At 38.4% G+C, this 23,282-nt stretch overlaps 1 protein-coding gene across 1 annotated transcript; it reads right to left on the bottom strand.

Moving 5' to 3' along the window:
- Positions 1–470: 470 nt before the first annotated feature.
- On the bottom strand, positions 471–2,314 carry LOC308658733 (m7GpppN-mRNA hydrolase-like). The gene has a single exon (XM_081311578.1). It carries the CDS (start codon positions 2,277–2,279, stop codon positions 1,041–1,043), a length of 1,239 nt encoding a protein of 412 aa, XP_081167704.1. The 5' UTR covers positions 2,280–2,314; the 3' UTR covers positions 471–1,040.
- Between the last annotated feature and the right edge of the window lie 20,968 nt (positions 2,315–23,282).

The raw sequence follows: 23,282 nt of genomic DNA, 5'->3' as shown, positions 1-23,282 counted from the left end.
ATCTTGCCTTAGTGAAATGCTTTATTTGTTCTTGGTAAACTGGACACCCCTTCTGCTTCTGATGCCCATCATTCAGGGGTTTCAGCATGCCAATAAAAGCATTTCACTTTGTTCTACTGAAAATTGGAACCTAATATAACATCAATTTCCATAGATCACATAGATATGCAATGTAAAACTAATGTCAATTTTTCCATACATATTTACACAACTGGAATACATCAGAAATTTTCACACGAACAAAATCATTATACAATGGTAAAGGTTTGGAGGCAGGATGGTAAAAACATAATCCCAAATACTTACTGGGCCCTTGCCTCCTTGCTTTCTGCTCCAGCACTCACAGGTTTATTGAACGTATGCAGCACAACTCAAAATTACAGCATCAACTCCCCATCAACTGAATCCCTCCCCCAAGCTGCCAATTTTATCCTTATGAAGTGCTATGAGTTCATTTTGCTCATGAATATTATATTAAAGATGTTGGCTCTGAATAACTCCTTTCAACAAAACTCTAAGCAAAGGAGAATTAGCCTCAGTGGTCAGAAGCAGAGAAATAAAATGCCACCAAGACAGATGGCTTGCAATCTCAACATCTGAGATATTTCAGCTTTTATGTTCATTTAATAATTGGATATTTTAAGTTTCTTTTTAAAAATTTCAATACAAGTAAACGATTATTGCAATCACTGTAATGGGTAGATGAAGCATTCCCATTACCTTGGCTAATTGATTTCTCAAACACTATTTTCTTGACCAGAAAAAATAAGACCCAGTCACACAGAAAAAAAAAGCCCTCCCCCCAAAAATTACACTTGTTTCAAACACTGAAAAGGTAAAACTGTTTAAAAGATTATAACTGCATTTACAGTGCAAACTCATGCTTCTTTCTACTCTTCTGCACAGAAAATCCTTTCAGAAACACTGCCTCCCTGCATTTCTTTAAAACACCTGAGAAAGGTAAGGCTTGAGGAGACACCCGCTCAAATACAACAGGTCTCTGATCTTGGCTTGGGACTTCTATAATACATCTGTTGCTATCAAAGGTCCAAGATTTTCATTATAGCATTATGGTCAAACTTGAAACTCAAAAAAGTTCTGGATGAAAAGGGGAACTTGCAATGTCCATTACATGCCACAGACTGTCCCTCAACATGTTCTAGTAACTGGTCTTCACTGGAACAAGGCAGGTCATATACAGCATCTGTTTCAAGGTTATCCTGAAGTTTTCGTGGATGCAGTTTCTTTTTACATTTCATCAAGGGATTCTGCTGCTTTGGTGGCTGGCTATGGACACCGTTTGTTCTTTTCTTCTGATTAGGTGAATCTTGATACTGTTTTCTGCCATTTCCCCTCATACTCTTTGCTTTTAAAAGGTCAGACATTTCAGAATGGCTATTGTATGGCTTTTGCTGCAGTGGCTGTCTGTGTTTTACCCACTGGTCACCAGGAGAACCTTCAGGAAACAACTGCTGACTGTGGCGGAATTTGGTTCGACTCATTTTTTCCACAGTGGGTTTAGCGGGTGTGCTACCAGCAGAGGAATGCCCAAATCTTTGAGAAAGCCAGTCCCTTAATGGTCTGATAAAGGGAATGGCCATAAAAAATTTGTTAGGTGCCAAGCCAAGTTTGGATTTGGGGGTCATATCATTTCTATGACAGGGCAATTTCTCAATGGAGAACCACTCAATATTCTGAATTTCTCTTCTAGTTTTTGGGTTAAATTTAGTATCTTTTGGAATTCCTGGAATGATGTACAAAGGAGCAAGTTGGTCATTGATCTGAAGTTCAATGTAATCATCCTTACAAATATAGTCTTTGATATCAAAACCAGTTTCTTCAAAGACCTCTCTAGCAGCACAATCATGAGGAGCTTCTTCTTTATTTACTTTTCCTTTTGGAAATCCCCAGCCTGATTTTGCTAAGTACCCCTGAACCAGTAGTACATTTTCAAGTGTCTCATCAAGAATAATTGCACCATATGTTGGTACTCCCATTTTATATTCCTTCCATTCATCCAAAATTTTTTCCACATCTTCACCTTGAGGCAGCAAAAATGGACAATGATTGAAGACAGCTTTTGCAAAGTCTCTTATCCCACACTGAGGTAATCCTGGTGTGTTCTGCATGTAGAAATCCAAGTAAAACCAATGGGCAAGTTCAATCTGAAAACACACTCGGATTGCATTGTCTCTTTCCTCGCTGGGAATATGCAAAATAAATCGGCTGCAGAGACCGTCCAGGACGCTGCCAGGAATCTCCACCCGTTTGGTCTCCATGACGAGGACCCACAGCAGGAGCAGTGCATCCCGGCTCCGCGCCGAGGGTACAGAAAAGAGGCTCGGGCTAGCCGGAGAGCGGGCTGCGGTGGCGGCAGCGGCTGCAGCTCTGACCTTATACACCATTTTTATTAGCTTGACCTGAATGCTTATTAGATCTTTGTCCATTTATTTACCTTGTTTTTTATTTATGTATTAATTTGTAAACTGTTTTACTTTTCAAATATTAAGATTTGTAACAGAAGTGAATACTAAATGATTCCCCCCCCCACGCTTTGTGCTTAAAATTAGTTTATGACTTTTTTTCTAACCATCAAGCAAAAATTTTAAACTATCATATTCTCTGTGGCTTCTGAGTTTTTGTGTCTTGCTCGGACAGCTTTTTGCAATTCAGCATTATGATAATATTCTCCTATATTAGTAATATTACAACTTTATTTTTCTATTTTAACATTTGAGTTATCTAAAAACTGTTATGTTTAAAGAATGAGAGTCAGTTTTCCACATGACTAGCCAGTTACTCCAAAAGCTTGTATTTTGTCTATTTTACCATTCACTTGAGATTCCACACTTACCGTACACCAAGGTTCAGAATGCTTATCGTCATTTCTGAGACTTTTGTACTTTTTTATAAAATACTTACTTGTTTATAAGCAGAGACTGGGCTTTATGCTATGTTAACATTTTAGCAATTATTAAGCTATGAATTATGGTCAAAATTGTTTTCCATTTTTATGTTGAGAACATAATATGTAAAGAACACTGATACTGTATTTCCATGTTGTTATATTCTTTTAAAAATTTGTTCTAATTAGTTACACATGACAGGAGAATGCATTTTGACACATCATACATAAACAGAGTATAATTTCTCATTCTTCTGGTTGTGTATGAGGTAGAATCACACTAGTCGTGTAGTCATATATGTACATAGGTTAATACTGTCAAATTCATGCTACTATCCTTCCTATACCCATATAGCTCACTGCCTTCACTCCCCTCTACCTAATCAAGAATAAGGTTTAAAAATTGAATTATACAAATTGGAGTTATTTAAAATGCTTCCATTCCAAATCATTATCAAAATACTGCAAACTAAAATTCTCCCAGCTTACTTTACATACTAAGAGCAATTTTCTGGATACATTTAGTTGGAGAAAATCTGTCATATGGACATGATAATACTTAGTCTTTTATCTCCTGACACTTACAAATTATACATATGGTTAAAACAAAATGATAGAGTATATTTACTTTAAAACTTTTTTTGTTGGCTCAAGGTGAAAGAGGAAAACTATTAATATGACACATCTTTTTTTTTTTTTTTTTAAGGTAGCAATTTCTAGCCACTAAAGGGAAGGACAGGAAGAAACTGCCCGGACTAGCTCTGGGTGACCCAGACCTGCAGACCCGCAAAGGCTGGAGGGTACACAAAGCCTCCTGTCCCAACCTGAGTGTTTCTTACTTTTTGTGTTCACTTCACTTTACAAAATTCAGTGTCAACAGACTCCAAAGAGCAATTCCATATGAATGCGCTATGCTTTTATAAAAGTAGCAGCCCTGAGCTTTCACATCTCTGCTCCCAAATCCCATGTGTTCACTCTCCATAGCCTTTCCCTGTGAATAGGAGGAGTTGTTGGGTGGGGAGGCTGCATGACGTATGGTGAAACACACAGCCACTGCTGTAGGCAGGCCTGCCCATGCCCACTGGCCCAGATCTCTCTGCCCTGCACATGGGATTATTGAGATGAAGCCATAGAACATTACAATGCCTTACCAGAGGCGTCTTCTCCAACAACTGCAACCCCACCTCCCCACACATTTCAGGAAGGGGCCTGAAAACCAGGAAAAGGACTCCTTCTGGCCAAAGCAACCAGCTCAAAGTGAATTAAGTCTATACTGCTCAAGGGGAGTATCTCTATCTATACTATATCAAGGGGAGCAAGTCCCATTTACACTGGTTTAAGGCAAGTGAGTCCCCATCTACATGGCTCAAGGTGAGCAAATATATACAGTGAGCAGGAGGGGGAGGCACAGTGGCCCAGGCCCTGGAGAGATGATGACTACTGGGCTCCAGCCCTTGCCCTGAGACCTCTTTCAAAAACAAACAAAAATGGGCTGGGATGTAGCTCAGTGGCAAAGCATGCGCCTTGCATTTGCAAAGCCCTGGGTTTGACCCCCCAGTTCAAAAACAAACAAACAAACAAACAAACAAAAATTAAAAACCCCTACCTTTTTAACTTTTAAAAATCTTTGCAACATCAATTTTATTATACAATTTGTGAAAAAAATAAATAAAAATAAATTTCTCCCAAAGTATGGGAGAAAGGACAAAAAGCAGGACAGGGGAAAGTGTCCCAGAGAAAGTCTCCATGATGTGTCATCGAGGGGTTGGCTTCTGAGCCCTGGGCACACCTCATCCCACACCATGTCGTCAGCCTCCAGAGAGCTCAGGGTCTTCTGGCTGTCCCTCAGTTCTGTCTGTCTGGGCATTTCCATTGGAGCCACTCTGTTTCTGGAGGCTGTCCCATGGAGGCAGGGTACGCAGCACAGTTGTTGGAAGCATTTGGCAATCCTCCTCCTCATCCTCTTCCAACTCCTGATGGGCACAGGGTCCTCCTGGGAGGCTGGGCTGGGAGGGGGTGTGTCTATGTGGAGGAAGCAAAGATGGATGGCAGGTGCTCTGGCACTTCTAGCACCCTTCTTCTGGGACTGCTCGGCCTCCTCAGGCTGCTGCTGCTCACAGGGCAAGGGAAGGGCACTCACTGGGACACTTCTTGGAGCAGACCCTGGGAAGATCTATAGGGCCTGCCACCTGGGTTCTCTATGAGGATGAGGTAGGTGGCCATCCTATCATCAAATCTTCAACTGGCCACAGACACCCAGGTATTATAGGGGTGGTGACCCATGTCGATGATGAGTTTCATAACTGTGGGATCCGGGAGTTTGGGGAGTACCTCACTAGAAGGACTGGGCAAAGCAGCTTCTCCACCCTGGCTCAGCCATGGTGCCCCATCACCTGCTCTATGGTGGGCCTCTGCGTGGGGTCCACTGTCGGGGTCCCATTGATGAGGCTCTGTGCTCCCTCAGACACATGCGGGGGATGTCATAGGTTCCCTGTGTCATCAGCTTCTTCAGTTGTTTCTGCTGGCTGCCATGAATGGGCATCTCCTGTGAGTATAGAGAATGACCCCCAGGCTCCAGATGTCTGGGGGAAGGGATGGGCTTTGTATTCCTTCCCCTGGGCAAGTTCAGGGGCAAAGCATAGGAGAGTGCCCCAGATCCTCTTCAGCTTCTCCCCAGCTGTGAATCTGATGCTCAGGCCAAAGTTGCTCGGTTTCACGTTGCTGCTGGCATCCACCATGATGTTCTCGGCCTTCAAGATGCAGGATACCCTTCTTGTGGCACTCAAGATCAGCCTGAACAGTCTGCAGACCTCCTACATGCCATTGGGTTCCAGGATGAGGTTCCATAGCTGTTCCCCACCTGTATGCCCCATGTTAAGGCAGATACAGTCGACTGTCTTGATGACCTGAAAGAGCTGGATCATGTTTCAGTGGTCCAAGGCCTCCATCATCTCTGATTCAGAGAACAAGGAGAAGTTTAAAGCTACTTTGGCCATTAACAGATGGGGGGCAAGTTTTACCTGAGTGCAGCCCTCTCCCCCAATGTTTTGCAGGACCCGGTAATGATCAGTAAAGGCAGGCTCATAGCAGGAGCTTAGCCCCTGCAGCGCTACACTGCTCTGACTACTCTCATCAATCATCCTAAAATGGTACAAGGATTCTGGCTTAAATGAATAAATAAACAAAACAAAACAAACAAACAAAAGACAGAAACAAAAGATCCCCAAAATTAAAAAAAAAAAAACCCTAATCAAAAAATTGTTTAGAAATTAAAATTTGTAGAATTCTTCAGCAGTCTTTTCATTCTGGGTATGAAAATCCGTAATAACTTTGTGGCTCTGAAAGATCTCATCATATCTACACTCAAGGTTTCTGCTCCTTTGCTGCTCTGAACTGAGTGGCTTCCCTCCACTGGGCCCTTGCCCCATGATGGACCTCACCTTGGGCAGAGCCATGGAGTCAGCCATTGAGGAACTGAGACATCTGGAACTGTGAGCCCCAGAGAAGCTTTTCCTCTGGCAAGTTGTTCTTGTTCGGTGTTTTGGTCACAGAGACCAAAAGCTACTTACAAACAGCCACACATCATTGCACCCAGCTTGACAAATATATATGTGTGTGTATGCTCGCAGTGCTGGGAACTAAACCAGGTCCTTGCACATGCTGTAGCAGCTCTCTGCAGGTGCACATCCCAACACTGGGGCTGGAGCTTCCTAGCCTAACCAGCTCTCAATACTGTTACATTGAGCCTGAACTGTCAACAGGAATTTGGGAGGGAAACATACATTCAAACCACAGCATGTGATAAACAAGAGCTCAGGGAGTTGGTCCCCACTAGATGTGCCTTGTGTGAGGGGAGTCCTTCAGGTTGTGATGAAGAACATTAGATAGGAACTCAGATCTTGATGAAGACAGAAAGATCCCTGGTAAAGCAAATTCATGACAGTTATAAAATCTAGTGATGCTTCTGTTTCTACAACGTGTAAGAGAATAATATATCAAAATTTCCCAATTTTATTCTATGGAATTTCTAAATACTGATATAACACTGTAATATTAGTAACTGAGGGGCAAGGGTTGGAGAGGTACAACAGCCACATCTGTACACTACTGAAGTCATGTTGCTACAGATTCACATCAGAGTGTCATTACTGCTCATGTTAAATGGAACCCCCATGGGAACCACAAAAAAATACTTGTACAGCATACCCAAAATGAGTGATAAGGGAATTGAAATGTTTCACTACAATCATCAACTAAATAGGAGGGAAGATGATCATATAACGAAGCAAGTCACATTGAATCAAAGATTGTGCTGCTCTCCTTATAAGGACAAGGCAGGCTGAACCAAGACCCTGCCCTTATCTCCTTATAAGGACACAAATCAAGTTGAACCAAGGGCCCCACCCTGATCTCCCTGTAAGGACACAAACCACAGTGAACCAAGGACCTTGACCATATCTATTTATAAGGACTCAAGTGGACCAAGGGCAATGATAAACATCAAAGTCCTGCACGTGTTCAAACTTGTATGCTATAAGTATTAATGTTACTTCTTTTTCATGTTTTGATTGAAGTTGCCACTATCTTTTCATAAAAATATTTAATACATTCTAATCTCTGATAAGACACAAATCAGAGAAAAATGTCAATTCAATCAGAACATGAAAAGAAGTAATATTAATGTCCATAGTGCAAAATATGCTTTAAAGCACTCCCTGCAAAGCATTTAAACATTCATAATCAAAATAAAAAATTACTTCTGCAAGTATGCCACATCTATAAAATGGAATACTATTTAGTCATGAAAAGATGAAATCCTGTCCTTTGCAACAACAAAGAGATTGTTATGTTAAGTGAAATAAGCCAGGCACAGATAGGCAAACACCACATGATCTTACACATATTGGAAATCTAAAAATGTTGATCTCACAGAGGCTGAGAATCAAATAGTGCTTAAAGAGGATGGGGAGGATGGAGAGGAGAAAGCAATGGATAAATGTTGGTCCATGGGGATTAAATTAGATCGAGGTAGGAGGAACAAATTCTGGTGTGCTAATTCACTAGGGTGCCTATAGATATTGTACTATTTATTTTGATAAAGCTTAACAAGATGACTTTTAATGTCTTTACACAAAGAAATAATAAATGTTTTAGGAGAGAGATATGATTACTCTGATTTAAATATGTACAATGCATGCATGTATCAAAACAGTGTATGGGTGGATTGTGATGGTGCAAGCGTGTAATCCCAGTGGCTTGGGAGACTGAAGCAGGAGGATTACAAATCCAAATCCAGCCTCAGCAAAAGCAAGGTGCTAGGCAATTCAGTGAGACCTTGTCTCTAAATAAAATAAAAAAAACAGGGCTGGGGATGTGGCTCAGTGTTCAAATGTCCCTGAGTTCAATCCCCAGTACCCCTCTTCCCCCCAAAACAGTATGTAGTACCCCATAGAAATGTACATTTATGTATCAAAATAATTTTACAAATATTTTATAAATAAAATTGTATAACTATTATTTAAACCAGGCAAGTAAAAAGAAAAGTTGTGTGGTTAATCATTCTCAAATGATTCTAGGAGAAAACAAATAGTGTGTGCGCACACACACACACACACAATAAATAAAACCAGCTGTTTTAGTTGCTGGTCTTCATTCTCTTATCTCCTTGAAGTGTCACTAAAAGGTGTTTAGATTTAATTTTCATTTAATTGAATCTAACATTGAGCATTAATTAACTGTCTTCCCTCTATTTACAGGGAATATGGTATAGCAGTTATATCTACGATGCTTATGAACAGGTAGAGTGAGGTCATAATAAATTTAAAGAGCACAATCAGTAAAGTAATGAATTGCAAAGTCACACATTATAAACTTGATCTTTTATTCCCTTTTAAAATAAGTGTCGCAGGAGTTTATGATGAAAACTGCCTCTGCCTCTCCCTAGTTTATGGAACTGATGGACAGAAGATGCTTTCTAAAGTTTATCCTTTTATTAAGATGTGGTCGGCTATCTTCAGAGTTGTAACAACAAGAAACCAATCCTAACATATCAGTAGGGAATCCTCAGCTTAAAAATGTGCTTTATTCACAAAAAGGCAGTTATTACAACTGACTGCTTATATGTAGTAATTATGTTGCTGAAATACTGCACAAAATTGACCCAATTATTAATATAGTTAAAATTGTCCTAAGAACTATGTCCTGAGACCAGGGCCAACCAGGCAGAGAGGAAGAGAGAACGATGACAAAGAGAAACTGTTCTTCCTCAGAGCTAATGCAGGGATCATTTCACAAGTTTTTAATTAAATTTGTATTTTAATGTTTTGAAATTAACAAATTATGCCTTGGGAGCTCTCTCACTTCACTTTTTATGTAGTTCCCCTAGGGCATGATTCACTTTCCATTGATGGCCACAAGCCCAGGTCCTTATGATGCTTCATCGTTTCTAATGAGGCCCTTCTCCCTTGTCCCAGCCTCACCCCCAGAAATACAATAACATCATTTTCCTGAAACCATATTTCAGAATCTCTTTGTGTAGTGATTCTTGGGTTGGAGTTAGGAATAAAGATAGTTAACTTAAACTCTATACCTCATCTTTCTCTGGTGAGAAATCGCCTAATCAACAGCACTTTGCCTAAATCAATGATGGAATTTAAAATTTTAAATCCAGACAGCGTGAGTGCATGGTGTCAATGCAATTGTGAACCAAATTCTGTAAAATGGTTTGTTGCACCAATTTATATGAACGTGCAAAAGACTCAAAACTTAACACTTCAAGATTAAGATACATTTTTTAAAGTGTAACCTGACCAGGAAAGATTATGTTGAGCCAATAGTGAAAATTCCAGGCAACTGGAAGGCAGCGCATAGTATCAGATACTTACTACCGCCTAAACACCATTTCCAACTGAGTGCCTTAAAACAACAATCATTGATTTACTCATGATTCTGCAGTGTGGGCAGGCTGGGCAGGAATGGTCTGTCTTTTTGTAATGTTAGCTCAGGATCTCTCCAATCAATGGACCTTCACCTGAGAGTACAGGAGGGTCCAGGATGACATCATGCTCCTCTTTGAGGGTGGGGATAACTAGTAGCCCACTGGACCTCTCCCTGTCCCCACCCCTGGCTCCCCTTCTTTTCCTCTCTCCTTATAATCTTTCCTGCAGGGTAGCTGAACCTCTTTATATGAGTTCTCACAGTGAAAGCTGTCCTTAAGGCTCAGGTTCAGCCCTGTTACAGCTTCATTTCTGTGACATCCCCACAGGTCAAAATCCAGAAGAGCAGCTCAATTCCTGGGAAGGGCAAATAGTCTCCAGTTCTTGTTGGGAGGAGCAACTAAAAAATTCTATATTTAATTTATAATAACGTTAATAAACATTTAATAAACGATTCTATATTTAATCCACAATAACGTTTGTGCATGTAAAGTTGGACAGTCACTCCAAATCAGAGAGAGGAATTTCAGAGGGGGACTGAAAATGATCTGAAGAAAGTAGTGCCACTGTTGTTGCAGGTTTTGTTTTCAGTGTTGCAGACTGCCAAATGAGTTCAGGCAATCACGTATGTCTCTGGCCTGATGCTTAAATCTGGTCATTCACAGCATCTTTAGCACCCGTGTTCAAAGGTGCAGAATAGCAGTGACAAACTATAGCCCACATGGATGCTTTTGTAAATAAAGTTTTATTGGAACATTTCTCTATCCAGTCATTTGCACATTGTTTGTGGTTGGTTTTGTGCTATAACAATGCTGTGACTGCATGACCAATATGATTCTGCAACCTGTACACTCAGAAAAAATGAGAAATTATATCCCATCTGATTCAAATGTATGATATGTCAAGTTCATTGCACTGTCATGTATAACTAATTAAAACAAATAAAAATTTAAAAAAAACAATGCTGTTGAGTGATTTTGACAAAGATCATGTGAGCCAAACTTTATGGTGTTTTTGGTTTGATAAGTCTATTACGGTAACAAAGCAACATGGAATGGGTAGTTTAATCAACAGAAATTTCCTGTCTCACAGTTCTGGAGTTCACAAAGTGTTGGAAGATTTTTTTTCCTTCTGAGGACTTTAAAAGAAGGATGGGTTACAGACCTCTCTCCTTGCCTTGTAGATGATCACTTTCTCTGTGTCTTTTTGCTTTTGTATTTCCTATTCTTATAAGCATACCAGTCATATTGGACAAGGAACCTCATTTTTAACTTGATTACTTTCTGTAAAGGCCCTGTTTTACAGATCAATTTCAAGCAATGAAATTAAAGATGCCATCAAAAGTCTACCAAGAAGGAAGAGCCCAAAACTAGATAAATTCTCAGCCAAATTCTACAAGACTTTTAAGAAGAACTAATACCAATCTTCCTCACATTATTATATGAAGGAACCCTTCTAAACTCAATTCTATGAAGCTAGTATCACTCTGATACAAAAACCAGATAAAGACACATCAAGGAAAGAAAATTTGAGACCAATATCCTTGATGAACATAGATGAAAAAAATCATAATAAAACACCGGCAAATTGCATACAAAAACATATTAAAAAGATAGTGCACCACAATCAAGTGGGGGCCCATCTCAGGGATGCAAGTTTGGTTCAATATACAAAATAAATAAAAACATAATTTGTCATATCAATAGACTTAAAGATAAGAATTATATGTCCATCTCAATAGATGCAGAAAAAGCATTTGACAAAATATAGCACCCTTTCATGTTTGAAAAACTGGGATACTAAGAACATACCTCAATATTATAAAAGCTATCTACACTAAACCCAAGGCCAACATCATGCTAAATGGAGAAAAATTGAAAGCATTCCCTCTATGAACAGGAACAAGACAAGAATGCCCTCTTTCACCACTTCTGTTCAATATCATCCCTGAAACTCTAGCCAGAGCAATTAGACAGGAGAAAGAAATTAAAGGGACAAATAGGAAAAGAAGAACTCAAACTACTGCAATTTGCTGATGACATGATTCTATATTTAGAAGATCCAAAAAATTCCACCAGAAGACTTCTAGAACTAATAAATAAATTCAGCTAAGTAGCAGGATATAAAATCAATAGCTATAAATAAAATGCATTTCTATATATCAGGGATTAATCTACTGAAAGAGAAATTAGGAAAACTACCCCATTCATAATAGCTTTATAAAATACTTGGGAATCAATCTAACAAAAAAGTGAAAGAATGAAAATGAAAACTACAGAACACTAAAGAGAGAAATTGAAGAAGACCTTAGAAGATGGAAAAACTTCCCATGCTCCTGGGTAGGCAGAATTAATGTTGTCAAAATGACCATACTACCAAAAGCATTATACAGATTCAATGCAATTCCTATTAAAATCCTAGTGACATTCTTCCTAGAAATAGAAAAAGCAGTCATGAAATTCATTTAGAAAAGTGACCCAGAAAAGCCAAAGCAATCCTCAGCAAGTAAAGTGAAGCAGGAGGCATCACAATACCAGAACTTAAACTATACTACAAAGCCATAGTAACAAAAATGGCATGGTATTGGCACCCAAACAGACACATAGACCATGTCTGTTTTGGTACAGAATAGAAAACACAGAGACAAACCCACATAAATACAGACAAAAGCACCAAAAACATTCACGGGAGAAAATACAGCCTCTTCAACAAACGGTGCTGGTAAATTGGAAATCCACATGTAACAAAATAAAATCAAACTCCTATTTCTCAACCTGAACAAAAATCCACTCAAAGTAGATCAAAGACTTAGGCACTAGAACAGAGACCCTCTGCCTAACAGAAGAAAATGTAGGCCCAAATCTTCACTATGTCAGCCTAGGATCTGACTTTCTTAACAAGACTCTAAAGCAAAAGAAGTAAAATCAAGACTCAATAAATGGGATGGATTCAAACTAAAAAGTTTCTTCTCAGCAAAGAAAACAATAACATGAAGAGAGAGCCTACAGAATAATGGGAGAAAATCTTTACCACATGCACCTCAGGTAGAGCAATAATCTCCAGGATATGTAAATGTTATATTATTTGATGTGTGCATGTGTGCGTGCGTGTGTGTATGCAACTACTAAGGGAAATTTATGTACATATTGTTATGGTTTGGATCTCGAATGTCCTCCCAAAGCTCTTGTGTTGAAGACTTGGTACCCAGTGCATCAATGTTCAAAGTTGGGGCTTTTGGAAAATGTCTGGATCATGAGGGCTCTGACCTCATCAGTAGATTAACCCATTGACAGATTAATAGTTTGATGACATTAGTGAGGGGAAACTAGTTGCAGGGAGTGGGTCCTTAGGGATTATATCTTGTCCTGGCCTCTTCCTCTCTCACCGCTTTGTGGCTGCCACAAACTAAGTAGCTGTCCTCTGCCTCACTTTTCCAGTTGCCTTGGAGCCAGCTAGACCTCAGACTGAAATCTCTGAAACCACAAGCCAAAATACATCTTCCCTTTTTTAAAGCTGGTTGTGTCAAGTATTTTACTCATGGCAACAAAAGCTGATTAACACACATATCTTCGTCTATAATATCTTCAGAACCTAGTCTTTGACATCTTATAGAAACTGGGTAGATAATTAACAAGTGGAATTGTGTACATAAATATTGGTTTCAAATTAGTCATAAAGATTAATCATGGAGTGTGTACTCATAAGTGATAATAATTATTCAAAATATGATAAAAAGTGAAGAGTTAATTATATCGGGGTACTATGATTTGATAATTGTGGCTATAGGCAAAGATAATTTCAGTACAAAATCTTAGAATAATAACAAAGAAAATCAAAATTTGTAAATGTTACTTATATAATGAGCACATTACAATGAAGTACATAAAAGAATAAAGTAGAATTCCAGATTTTCCCATCCAAATATCTTTAGTGGGATTCTGGGAATTATCATGAAGTCCATTCCAAATGTTTAGGCAGGAAGAGAGGGTGTTGCTTAACTTGGCAGAAGATCCTGTTCTCTTCACCAAGAACAATTGGACCATCAATCAAAACAATTGATAGACTGTGTTGAAAGTTTAGAAGCACAGAACTATGGAAGCCCTATTAACTTGAGCAATCATGACAATAAGTTCCCATGAAAGAGATAAGAGAAACAATCAATATGAAGATGAACTCTGCAGTCCTCTATTTCAATTTGATTGGGAATCTGGTTCCTGGTTTATGATACCATGTCCATTAAACACAATAATAAAATATAATTTGGAAAAAACTTTGATAAATTGCATGGTGGAATTAGAACATCATTAAATCTTTTTTAGCTAAGACTAAAAAAGCTGAGATTATTGGTATACAAGCTATTCTCCTAGAAATTCAGCCTTATATATATTAAAATTTTTAAGCTTCTGTAGAATTTACTTTGATTAATGTTACCTCTTCATTAGCTTTTAATGCCAAAGCAATTATATAACCCAATGTTGGATTAGGTAATCATTTTTCTTTTACTCTGATCAGGAAAAGTCAATATTTTTAGTTTGGGGGTAAGTTCTTACGGAGGCTAGATCCAGATAAACTTTTCTTATTCTACCATGTCAATATCCATTTCCTCCAAGAATGCCAGATACAAATATATTGGATACTCTTTACCTTGTCTGCTGTATTCTGTGATGTTATTCTGGCTTTTTACCTCCTATTAGCATTCATTTTAAAATGTGTATCAATTTTATGGGAATATTCCCCAGAGGACCTGTTACCTCTCACCATTCCCCAGGTTTACATGCAGAAATGACTTACAAACCAAGGACTACTGCAAATAAATACATCCTTTTAATAAAAGAAACTCTCATATAGTCCCCCATTCTGAAATTCATCAACTTAATTAAAATGTACATTTTATCTTAATAATTGGGCTGAACAGTACCCACTACAGTTCAGTTTCTCAGTTCTACTAAATCTATACACCTTCTGGTTTAAGTTTATTCATTTTGGGTGTAGATGAACAATTTTAATTAACAGGGTCTCTTATCATGAGTATTTATTCATAATAAATTTATGCAGTATTTATAATTTTATAAAACAATGCCATTTATTGAGTACAAATGCCTTATTTTTATTATTATTATTAATTGATTGATAGGTACCAGGGATTGAACCCAAAGGCACTTTACAACTGATACCCAGCCCCAGCCTTTTAATTTTTTTTTTATTTTGAGACAGGCTCTTGCTAAGTTGTTTAGGGCCTTGATAAGTTACTGAAGCTGACTTTGAACTTGTGATCCTCCTGCCTCAGCCTCCCAACTGGCTGGAATTACAGGTGTGCACCACTACTCCTGGCTCATATTAAATTATTTACATGCACAATCTCATTGTTTTACCTTCTGTCATCCCAGAACGAAGCGGAGGATTTTTTGTTGAATGAAGAGTACATGCAGGAAAGCATAGATTAAGACACATAAACTTGATTTCAGATTTTTTATATTTCTGAAAGATCAAGGAAGAATGTTTTCTGTTTTTTTCTAAAATTAACTTGGACTTTATTAAGCACATATCATACAGCAGGCACTATTCTTTATTCTCTATATTCTTTTTAAAAAAAATATTTACTTTTTAGTTTTTTAGGTGGACACAATATCTTTATTTTATTTTTATGTAGTGTTGAGGATCGAACCCAGCGCCCCTGTGCATGCCAGGTGAGCGTGCTACCGCTTGAGCCACATCCCCAGCCCTCTCTATATTCTTCACATACTTTATCATTTTTACTCTTCAGAATAAATTTACTAATAACATACCATTATCATATCCTTCTTATGAGAATGAGGAACTTGAGGTACAGTTTAGCTTTTGGGTTAAGCAGTTTGTTCAAGCTCTTAATGCTCATGCATAGTGTAACGAGGATCATTACCCTAGGTGAGCAGTGCAAGAGAACACTGATTAACACAACTCTGCCTCACAGAGGCAGCATGGGTAGAATTTACACAATGGAAATAAATCTGTGATGACAGCAACCATTATCCTAAGACCCAGTGAAAAAGAAAGGAAAGACTGGAGCCCAGCCCTTTTCCCCCCAGGCAGGGTGGACCATACTGCCAGAGAATCCAAGAGGAAGAGATACCCAGGGAATGCCCAAGAACACTGGATCCTGGCCCATCTGATAGAAAACCAGTAAGCAGTAGTTACAGAAACTAGTATATATATATATATATATATATATATATATATATATATATATATATGTGTGTGTGTGTGTGTGTGTGTGTTTCCCATTTTGGGAGGCCCTGGAAAGGAAACAAGCCTAATTTTAAAAAGGTTAATTGGGAATACAGCATTTAAATATAAGTATAAACTGTCTCATTATTGCCAAGTAAAATAAGCCTGACTCACATTTAAAGGCATCAAATACTTTAGAATACAGTCAGGAGAAAGGTGACTGCAAAGAAGCCCAGGATCTATAAGGAAAATTTTCCCTTTGGTCCTCTTGGAATGTATTTTCTTTGTGTGGATGAATCATCCAACACAGAAACCCCTCAGAAAAAGAGATACACAAAGGAGCAACATTTCATATATATGTTCATTCATTATATTGAGCAATGATTGACCTGGTAATTTCACCTTTAAAATTTAGAAACATTTAAAGAAATCATTAGAGTTACAAATATTTATATTTGGTGTTATTCACTGTAGCATTATTTGCAATAGAGAAAATGTAACAATATAAAAATTCTAGTAAATTATAGTCATTTATACAATGAAATATTCTACAGCTAGTATAAATCATTATAAAAATATTTAATAACAACAGAAAATTCATCTGAGATTACACCATGGTAAAAAAGGCTCACAGCATGACCTAAGTGTTTAAAAAAATAATGTGTTCATAAAAAAGATTGAAAAGAAAATATATCAGAGTATGATATTAGGTATCTCTAGGTGATAACTCAGTGGATGACTTTTATTTCCTTTACATTTTCCAATCATTCATAATTTTTCTACAATGATAGCATATTATTGTTCATACTAGGAAAAATACTTTAATACTATAGTGGTTCCATGACCTCTTGGTCACTGAGGCTTCCCTGAAGCAGGGTCAGACATAGTAATATGAATCAAAGCTTTGTGTGGTGTTTGCAAAAGGTCAGGAGGCTGTATTCATGCTATCTTTTATTTATAAGAGCAAAAGAAGACACGAATGTTAAAATGTAGCCAGTGAATTATCAAGAGTACAAGTAACAAGAAATGTTGGTGAGGAAGAGAGGAAAAGGGTATATTTATACATTATTGATGGGACTGCAAATTGGTTCAAGTACTCTAAAAAGCAGTATGAAGATTCTTCAAAAAACTAGGAAGGGAACCACCCTTTGACTCAGCTACCCCACTCCTTGGTATATATTCAAAGGAGCTAAAGTCAGCCTACTATAGTGATGCTGCCACATCAATGTTCACAGCAGCTCAATTCACAATAGCTTAGCTATGGAGCCAACCTAGGTGCCCTTTGACAGATGAATGGATGAAGAAAATGTGGTATATATAAACAATAGAGTGTTATTCAGCCATTAAGAGAATGATTTTATGACATTTACCAGTAAATGGATGGATCTGGAGACGATTATGCTAAGTGAAATAAGCCCAAATTCCAAGAGAAAAACAAAGGTTTTTCCTGATGAGCAAGCTAACCCACAGTAAGGAGTGGGGGCAGGGGTATACAAGTTCAGTGGATTGGACAAAGGGGAATTAAGAGAAGAGAAGTGGGATAGGAAAATGAAAGACAGTGAAATGAATCTGACATAATTTTCCTATGTGCATGTATGGGTACACCACTATGAATCTCACCATGGTGTACATCAAAAGAATGGGGTCCTAATTAGAATAAAATATATTTCATGCTTGTATAACTGTACCAAAATGGATTTTACTGTCATGTATAACAAAAAAAGATTCAATTGAAAACAAAACAAAACAAAAAAATTGTGGCCAATGAATATGAGTTAGAAGGGAGTAAAAATCACATTTCTGTTATTCTCACCACTGGAAAGAATCTTGCATCATAAACTTAAAAAATAGCTTTTAATTTTGTTTTTCTACAGTATTTTGTTTTTGACATTTAAGATATTGATTTCTAAAAATGATGTCAATTTTCTTAGATCATGTCTTTTTTTACTCAGTGTCATGGTTTAGATATGAGATGTTTTTCAAAAGCTCATGGGTGAGACAACGCAAAAAAAGTTTAGAGGTGAAATGATTGGGTTGTGAGAGTTTTAACCTAATCAGTGCATTAATCTTCTGATAGGGTTAACTGGGTGGTAACTGTAGGCAGATAGGCTGTGACTAGAGGAAGTGGACCATTGGGACATGACTTTGGGGTATATATTTTGTTCTTGGTGAGAGAAGTCTGTCTCTGCTTCCTGGTGTGGTGTCCTGAGCTGCTTTCTCTGCCCCATCTTTCCATCATGATGTCTGCCTCATCTTGAGCCCTGAGTAATAGAGCCAGCTATCTATGGACTGAGACCTCTGAAGCTTAGTCCCAAAATAAACTTTTCCTCCTCTAATTGTTCTTCTCAGGTCTTTTCATCACAGCAGTGAAAAAGCCAACTAAAACACTCAGCAAGAAATAAGTTAATGAAACTGGATGCCCTGAGCACTAATTACTAGTGGCAGAAATTAGTTGCTTCTTTAAAAACTTTATTGCATCTTTCATGCTATGAAGAATGGAGGTTCCTACTGCACATTTCACAACCAAACTTCCAACAACATTAGCTACTTGATCACGATAACTGCTGGTCCTTAAGATTGGCAAAGATTTTGGCAAGAAAATATGTAGAAGCATCATAAACAGATGCTTTATAAGCAGAGGTAATAAATCTTCATATTGGGTTGTCATTTAGGAACAGGGTAACAAACATTGCATTTTGGGAACTCTGCATATATCTGATGCATATAACATTGATCTCAATCACTTAAGCTTTGTCCTAACAGCTTACTAATGCCAGTTTCTCAAAGCAACATTCCTCGTACACAAACCTTGATTTTGTAAGTGAATCAGCACAGCTCCTCTCTCGAGCAGGGAATGGTAGGTGCAGACTAAGGGATCATTACTTGTGTAGGAGATGACTTGCTATCCTTTAAGACATGTATCCTGCATTCAAGAAATGCCTCTCAATATTTCATTAAAAACTGATACAGTTTCATTGACCTTTCTGTGGCCTGTCACACATGCCAAACTGGGTTCACTTAAAAGAGCTGTTTAAAATAGTCCTCACAAATGGCACACCCAGGGTCGTATACTCTCATGCATTTGAGAAATCCCCAGACAAAAGACGTGATTTTCAAGATAAACTTTGAATCTGTTGAAATTAGTCAACAGTCTTTTCCTGGAAGTAAGCTATTCAAAGTATCTAGCTCCATAACAACTACCATATACTCAGTGTCCGCCACCTGCCTGAATGTCCTATTCATTTCCGTGTTTAGAATTTAATGAACCTGTCCCCAAATCACACAACTTTTAAGAGAATACCACGAAACTCAGATTTATTGATTCTATACTCTGAGCTCTTTCCCCCCAAAACCACTTTATGATTACTTATTTACTATCTCAGTATTCAAATCATCCCTGCAAAGTTGTAGGGGGACAAAGGGAGGGTCACTTTTACCACAACTAAAACCAAGGGAGTTGTTTGTTTAGTTTGTTTTAGAGAGATGGGACAGTCTTCCACCTAATGCCCTCCACTGTTGATGCCATAAAGTCTATCTTTGCACTGGGCACAGTGGCACATGCCTATGATCTCCAAAGCTCAGGAGGTGGAGGCAAGAGGATTGTGAGTTCAAAGCCAGCCTCAAAAAAAGCGAGATGCTAAGCAACTCAATGAGACCCTGTCTCTGAATAAAATACAAAATAGGGCTGGGGGTGTGGCTCACTGGCCAAGTGCCCCTGAATTCAATCCCCAGTACCTCTATCAAAATAGTCTATCTTTGCATTGGGAACATGAAATTGTTCTCAAATATTCATTCATTAAAATAAGATATCTAATTAACATATGACATGTTATAAAGAAAAACCAGTTATTAAGTAGATAAATGGATTATTCACACAATAATCCATTAAAGTGAGTCTTGCTACTACCTTCCTTTTTCAGAACAGAAACTGATGTCCTGAAAGCCTCAACCAGTTATTTGATCATAACAAAAAGGTCCTGCATCTAGATTTGAATCTGGCTACCTGCCCTGCTGATTTCCACAAGTGACAATGAGAACTGACACAAAATTTTAACTGCAAGGCAACACTTTCATGTGAACTTTAAAAATACATTAGGTTAAGGACTTTATGTCACAACAAATTATGAGTATACAAGTGAATCAATTATGTACACCATTCTTTAGTTTGGGATATATGGAAATATGAGTAAAACACAGTATAATTATAAAAGCATTATGAGTTCCTACTTTGAAAATATTTCACAATTTATCATCTGAAGTAAAAGAATAGGTCAATTTAGTGATTAAGAATATCTAGTATTTACTATTCCATGTTCCTTTAATTAATTCAGAATATGTAAGTAAACAAAACATTTCAGGCAAAATCTATGCAATGCATTTTTAAAAACCTTGATTTAGAACAAATGGTTTCTGTCTGATAAGAATTAACATTCTGGGGGAACCTTGATACTGTGAGTGTCCCAGTCTTCCCTTTTTGCTGAGAGCCATAGCTAAGTAAGAATGACGCATGGTAATTTCCTTGTCAGCCTACCTACCCCATGTTGCTTAGAGGGAGGACTCTCCATTGTGGAAATGGGCTGGTATCCTCCTCCCTTCTGCTAGTGATGGTCTAATGGTCTGATGGGGGCCAACAGAGGTGAGGCAAAGAACCTCACCCCCCCCCCACTGGCACCAAGGCCAAATTTGGGGGCCAACAGAGGTGAGGCAAGAACCTCACCCCCCCACTGGTGCATAGGCCTATCCACAAGTATGGCTGTATGCTGGACCGGTAGTTAGTGACGGGTATGATCCAATTGCAGTGGTATCAACCTAAGACAGGAGGCTGACGCCTAGAGGTCAGTTTTTCCCATGACAGGTAAGAACCATATGTTGAATTGGTCAACCTACTAGGCACGGTCCTTAAGCCATATTGCTTGTTGTTTAATTAATCAGAAGGGGGGAGATGCTGAGGGCCATTGCCAAGTAGGAATGACGCATGGCAATTTCTTTGTCAGCCTACCCCATGTTGCTTAGAGGAAGGACTCTCCATTGTGGACCCAGGTCATTTGCAGTGACTTTGCATGAAAGGTGACCTTGCTCAAGGACCAGGGCAGATCCAGGTTTAGGGTGTATCCTGCTGGGAATAGGGAGTATCCTGCTCCTTGGGTTTAGGGCGGTTCCAGGTTTAAGGTGTACCCTGCTGGGAATAGGGCGCATCCTGCTGCCTCAGGCGCGCACCCCGCTCCTTGAGTTCCCGTTGAGTTTCCGCGGGATTCAGAGAGTATTTTGGGATACAGAGCCCAGTGGAGGTGTGGATTTCCCCAGAACGTGTGTGTAGAGCGCCGGTGACAGTTCGAGAATAAAGAGTTGCTGTTTGAATCTACAAGGTGTGAGTGGCTCATGATTTTGTGCCCGTCAGACTGCGGCACCTTTTGAGAGATTTAGTGGCCACAATGTTTAATTTTTCTCAAGTTTGCATGAAATAAAAGGTTACTTGTGATAAAAAAAAATAGAAGAACAAATGGTTTGAGTAGATTCTGAGGAGACAGCAAGCATGTACAACGCAATTAGCAAAAACAAAAAGAGTAGAGAGAATAGGGACTGTATTCCAAAATAACCTAGAAGAACATAAGGATAGTTTGCAAGGGAAAAAATAGATTAACCTTAAATTGGTTGTTTTCAAGAAGGGTAGTACAGAGTTGTCCACAGGGGATTGGTTTAATGTTCCTGTAACTTAGCATGGATGCCAAAATCTGCAGATGTTCAAGTAAGTCCCTTATATAAAATGTTATAGTGTTTTATGTAACCTGTGAACACCCTCCCATATACTTTAAATCATTCCTGAGTTATTTATAATGCCTAGTACATGGCAAATGATATGCAAATAGTTGCTACACTCTGTTGTTGAATGGACAGTAACAAGAAGATAAAGTCTGTACATGTTCAGTACAGATACAGCCATTCTAGGCCTAACTGCATGAATGAAATGAGAAGCAAACATTGCTCAGTGGTTGCGGGAGAGAGAACAAAGATCTGTGAAGTTCTGGCAGCTCTAGCAGGGTGTGCTTACACTTCACTCCATTCACATGAATTCAACCTAGTGCTGGGTGTGCAGTGGATTCCAGTTTTGCCTTTGGGAAGTTTCTAGAATTTTTCCCTAATATTTTTGGTCTGTGGCTGGTTGAATCTCTGGGTGAGGAACCCATAGATGCAGAGGGCTGACTATATTGACATTGAATACTAAATAGTGACTCAATTCACTATCATTTTGGCTGGTTCTGGAATGCACCATATCAGTTTCTTTGTATATCTACTTTCCTGATTTATGTTCTCTAAGACAATCTAAGTTCAATTCCTATTTTCTGGGCCATATAAACTGATGCTAAGGGGAAGCAGTTTAGCTCTATTTAAGACAGCAGGAGGAGGTCTGATGGACATCTATATCGTAAATTGGCATTAACCAGTGTCTTGGGACTCGGGATATTGGCATTCTGTACTCTAAACCATGTTTCCACAGGATTGGACTGGATGTAACACTACTCCTTGACAACCAAACTGACCCAAACCACTGTACTGGAACAGAGAACAAAAATAGAAGTTCCTTTAGTTTTAGAAACCTGTGCTCAAATATTTTTTCCATCCCAACACAGGGAGGCATATGAGCTATCTCACTCTTATCACTGGGTCACCAGAACAGAGAACTCATAAGAGACAAGGTCTATTAAATCCTGAAGGGAAGATACAAATGTTTTTTTAAAACCTTCTAGGGTTTGCTCATCACAGAAAATGACTCAATGATAAAGGGATTTCTAAAGAGCACATTTCCCTATACTCAGTGAATATTCTATAAATATTCATCAGAAGGTAATAATGATAGCTGTTACGGCTTACTAATAACAGCTATTACATACTTTAGATGATTTTTAAATTTAGTAAGTACTCTAATCATCCTGAAAATGTATGCCCCCTTTCATTCTAAAGACCATTTCATGACTTATAAAATAAGAAACTACAAATTATTAAAAGACAATATATATTTTATTTTGCTGAACTCTTGCCTATATTAGAGATTTGGAGAAACAAATGCTATTTTCATTTATCCTATATGCACTGTGAAAGACAGTGTACTGTAGTATGTGGGGGCCACAATTATAAACTGCTATAAACCAGATTTCTTATTAAAAACAGAAAATCATGTCTCATTTTGCTGGAGGCTGAGAAGCCCAAGACCAAAGTTCCATCAGATCTGGTGTTTGGTG

This window comes from Spermophilus citellus, assembly GCF_964194105.1.
Source record: "Spermophilus citellus genome assembly, chromosome: 10".
In the NCBI taxonomy this organism is placed as follows: Eukaryota; Metazoa; Chordata; class Mammalia; order Rodentia; family Sciuridae; genus Spermophilus; species Spermophilus citellus.
Note: the sequence above shows the minus strand (reverse complement) of the source record. Positions and strands in the feature narration are given on the sequence as shown.

Coding starts and splice junctions, on each gene's coding strand:
- LOC308658733 (XM_081311578.1), bottom strand. CDS start 2,279: ATGGAGACCAAACGGGTGGAGATTCCTGGCAGCGTCCTGGACGGTCTC.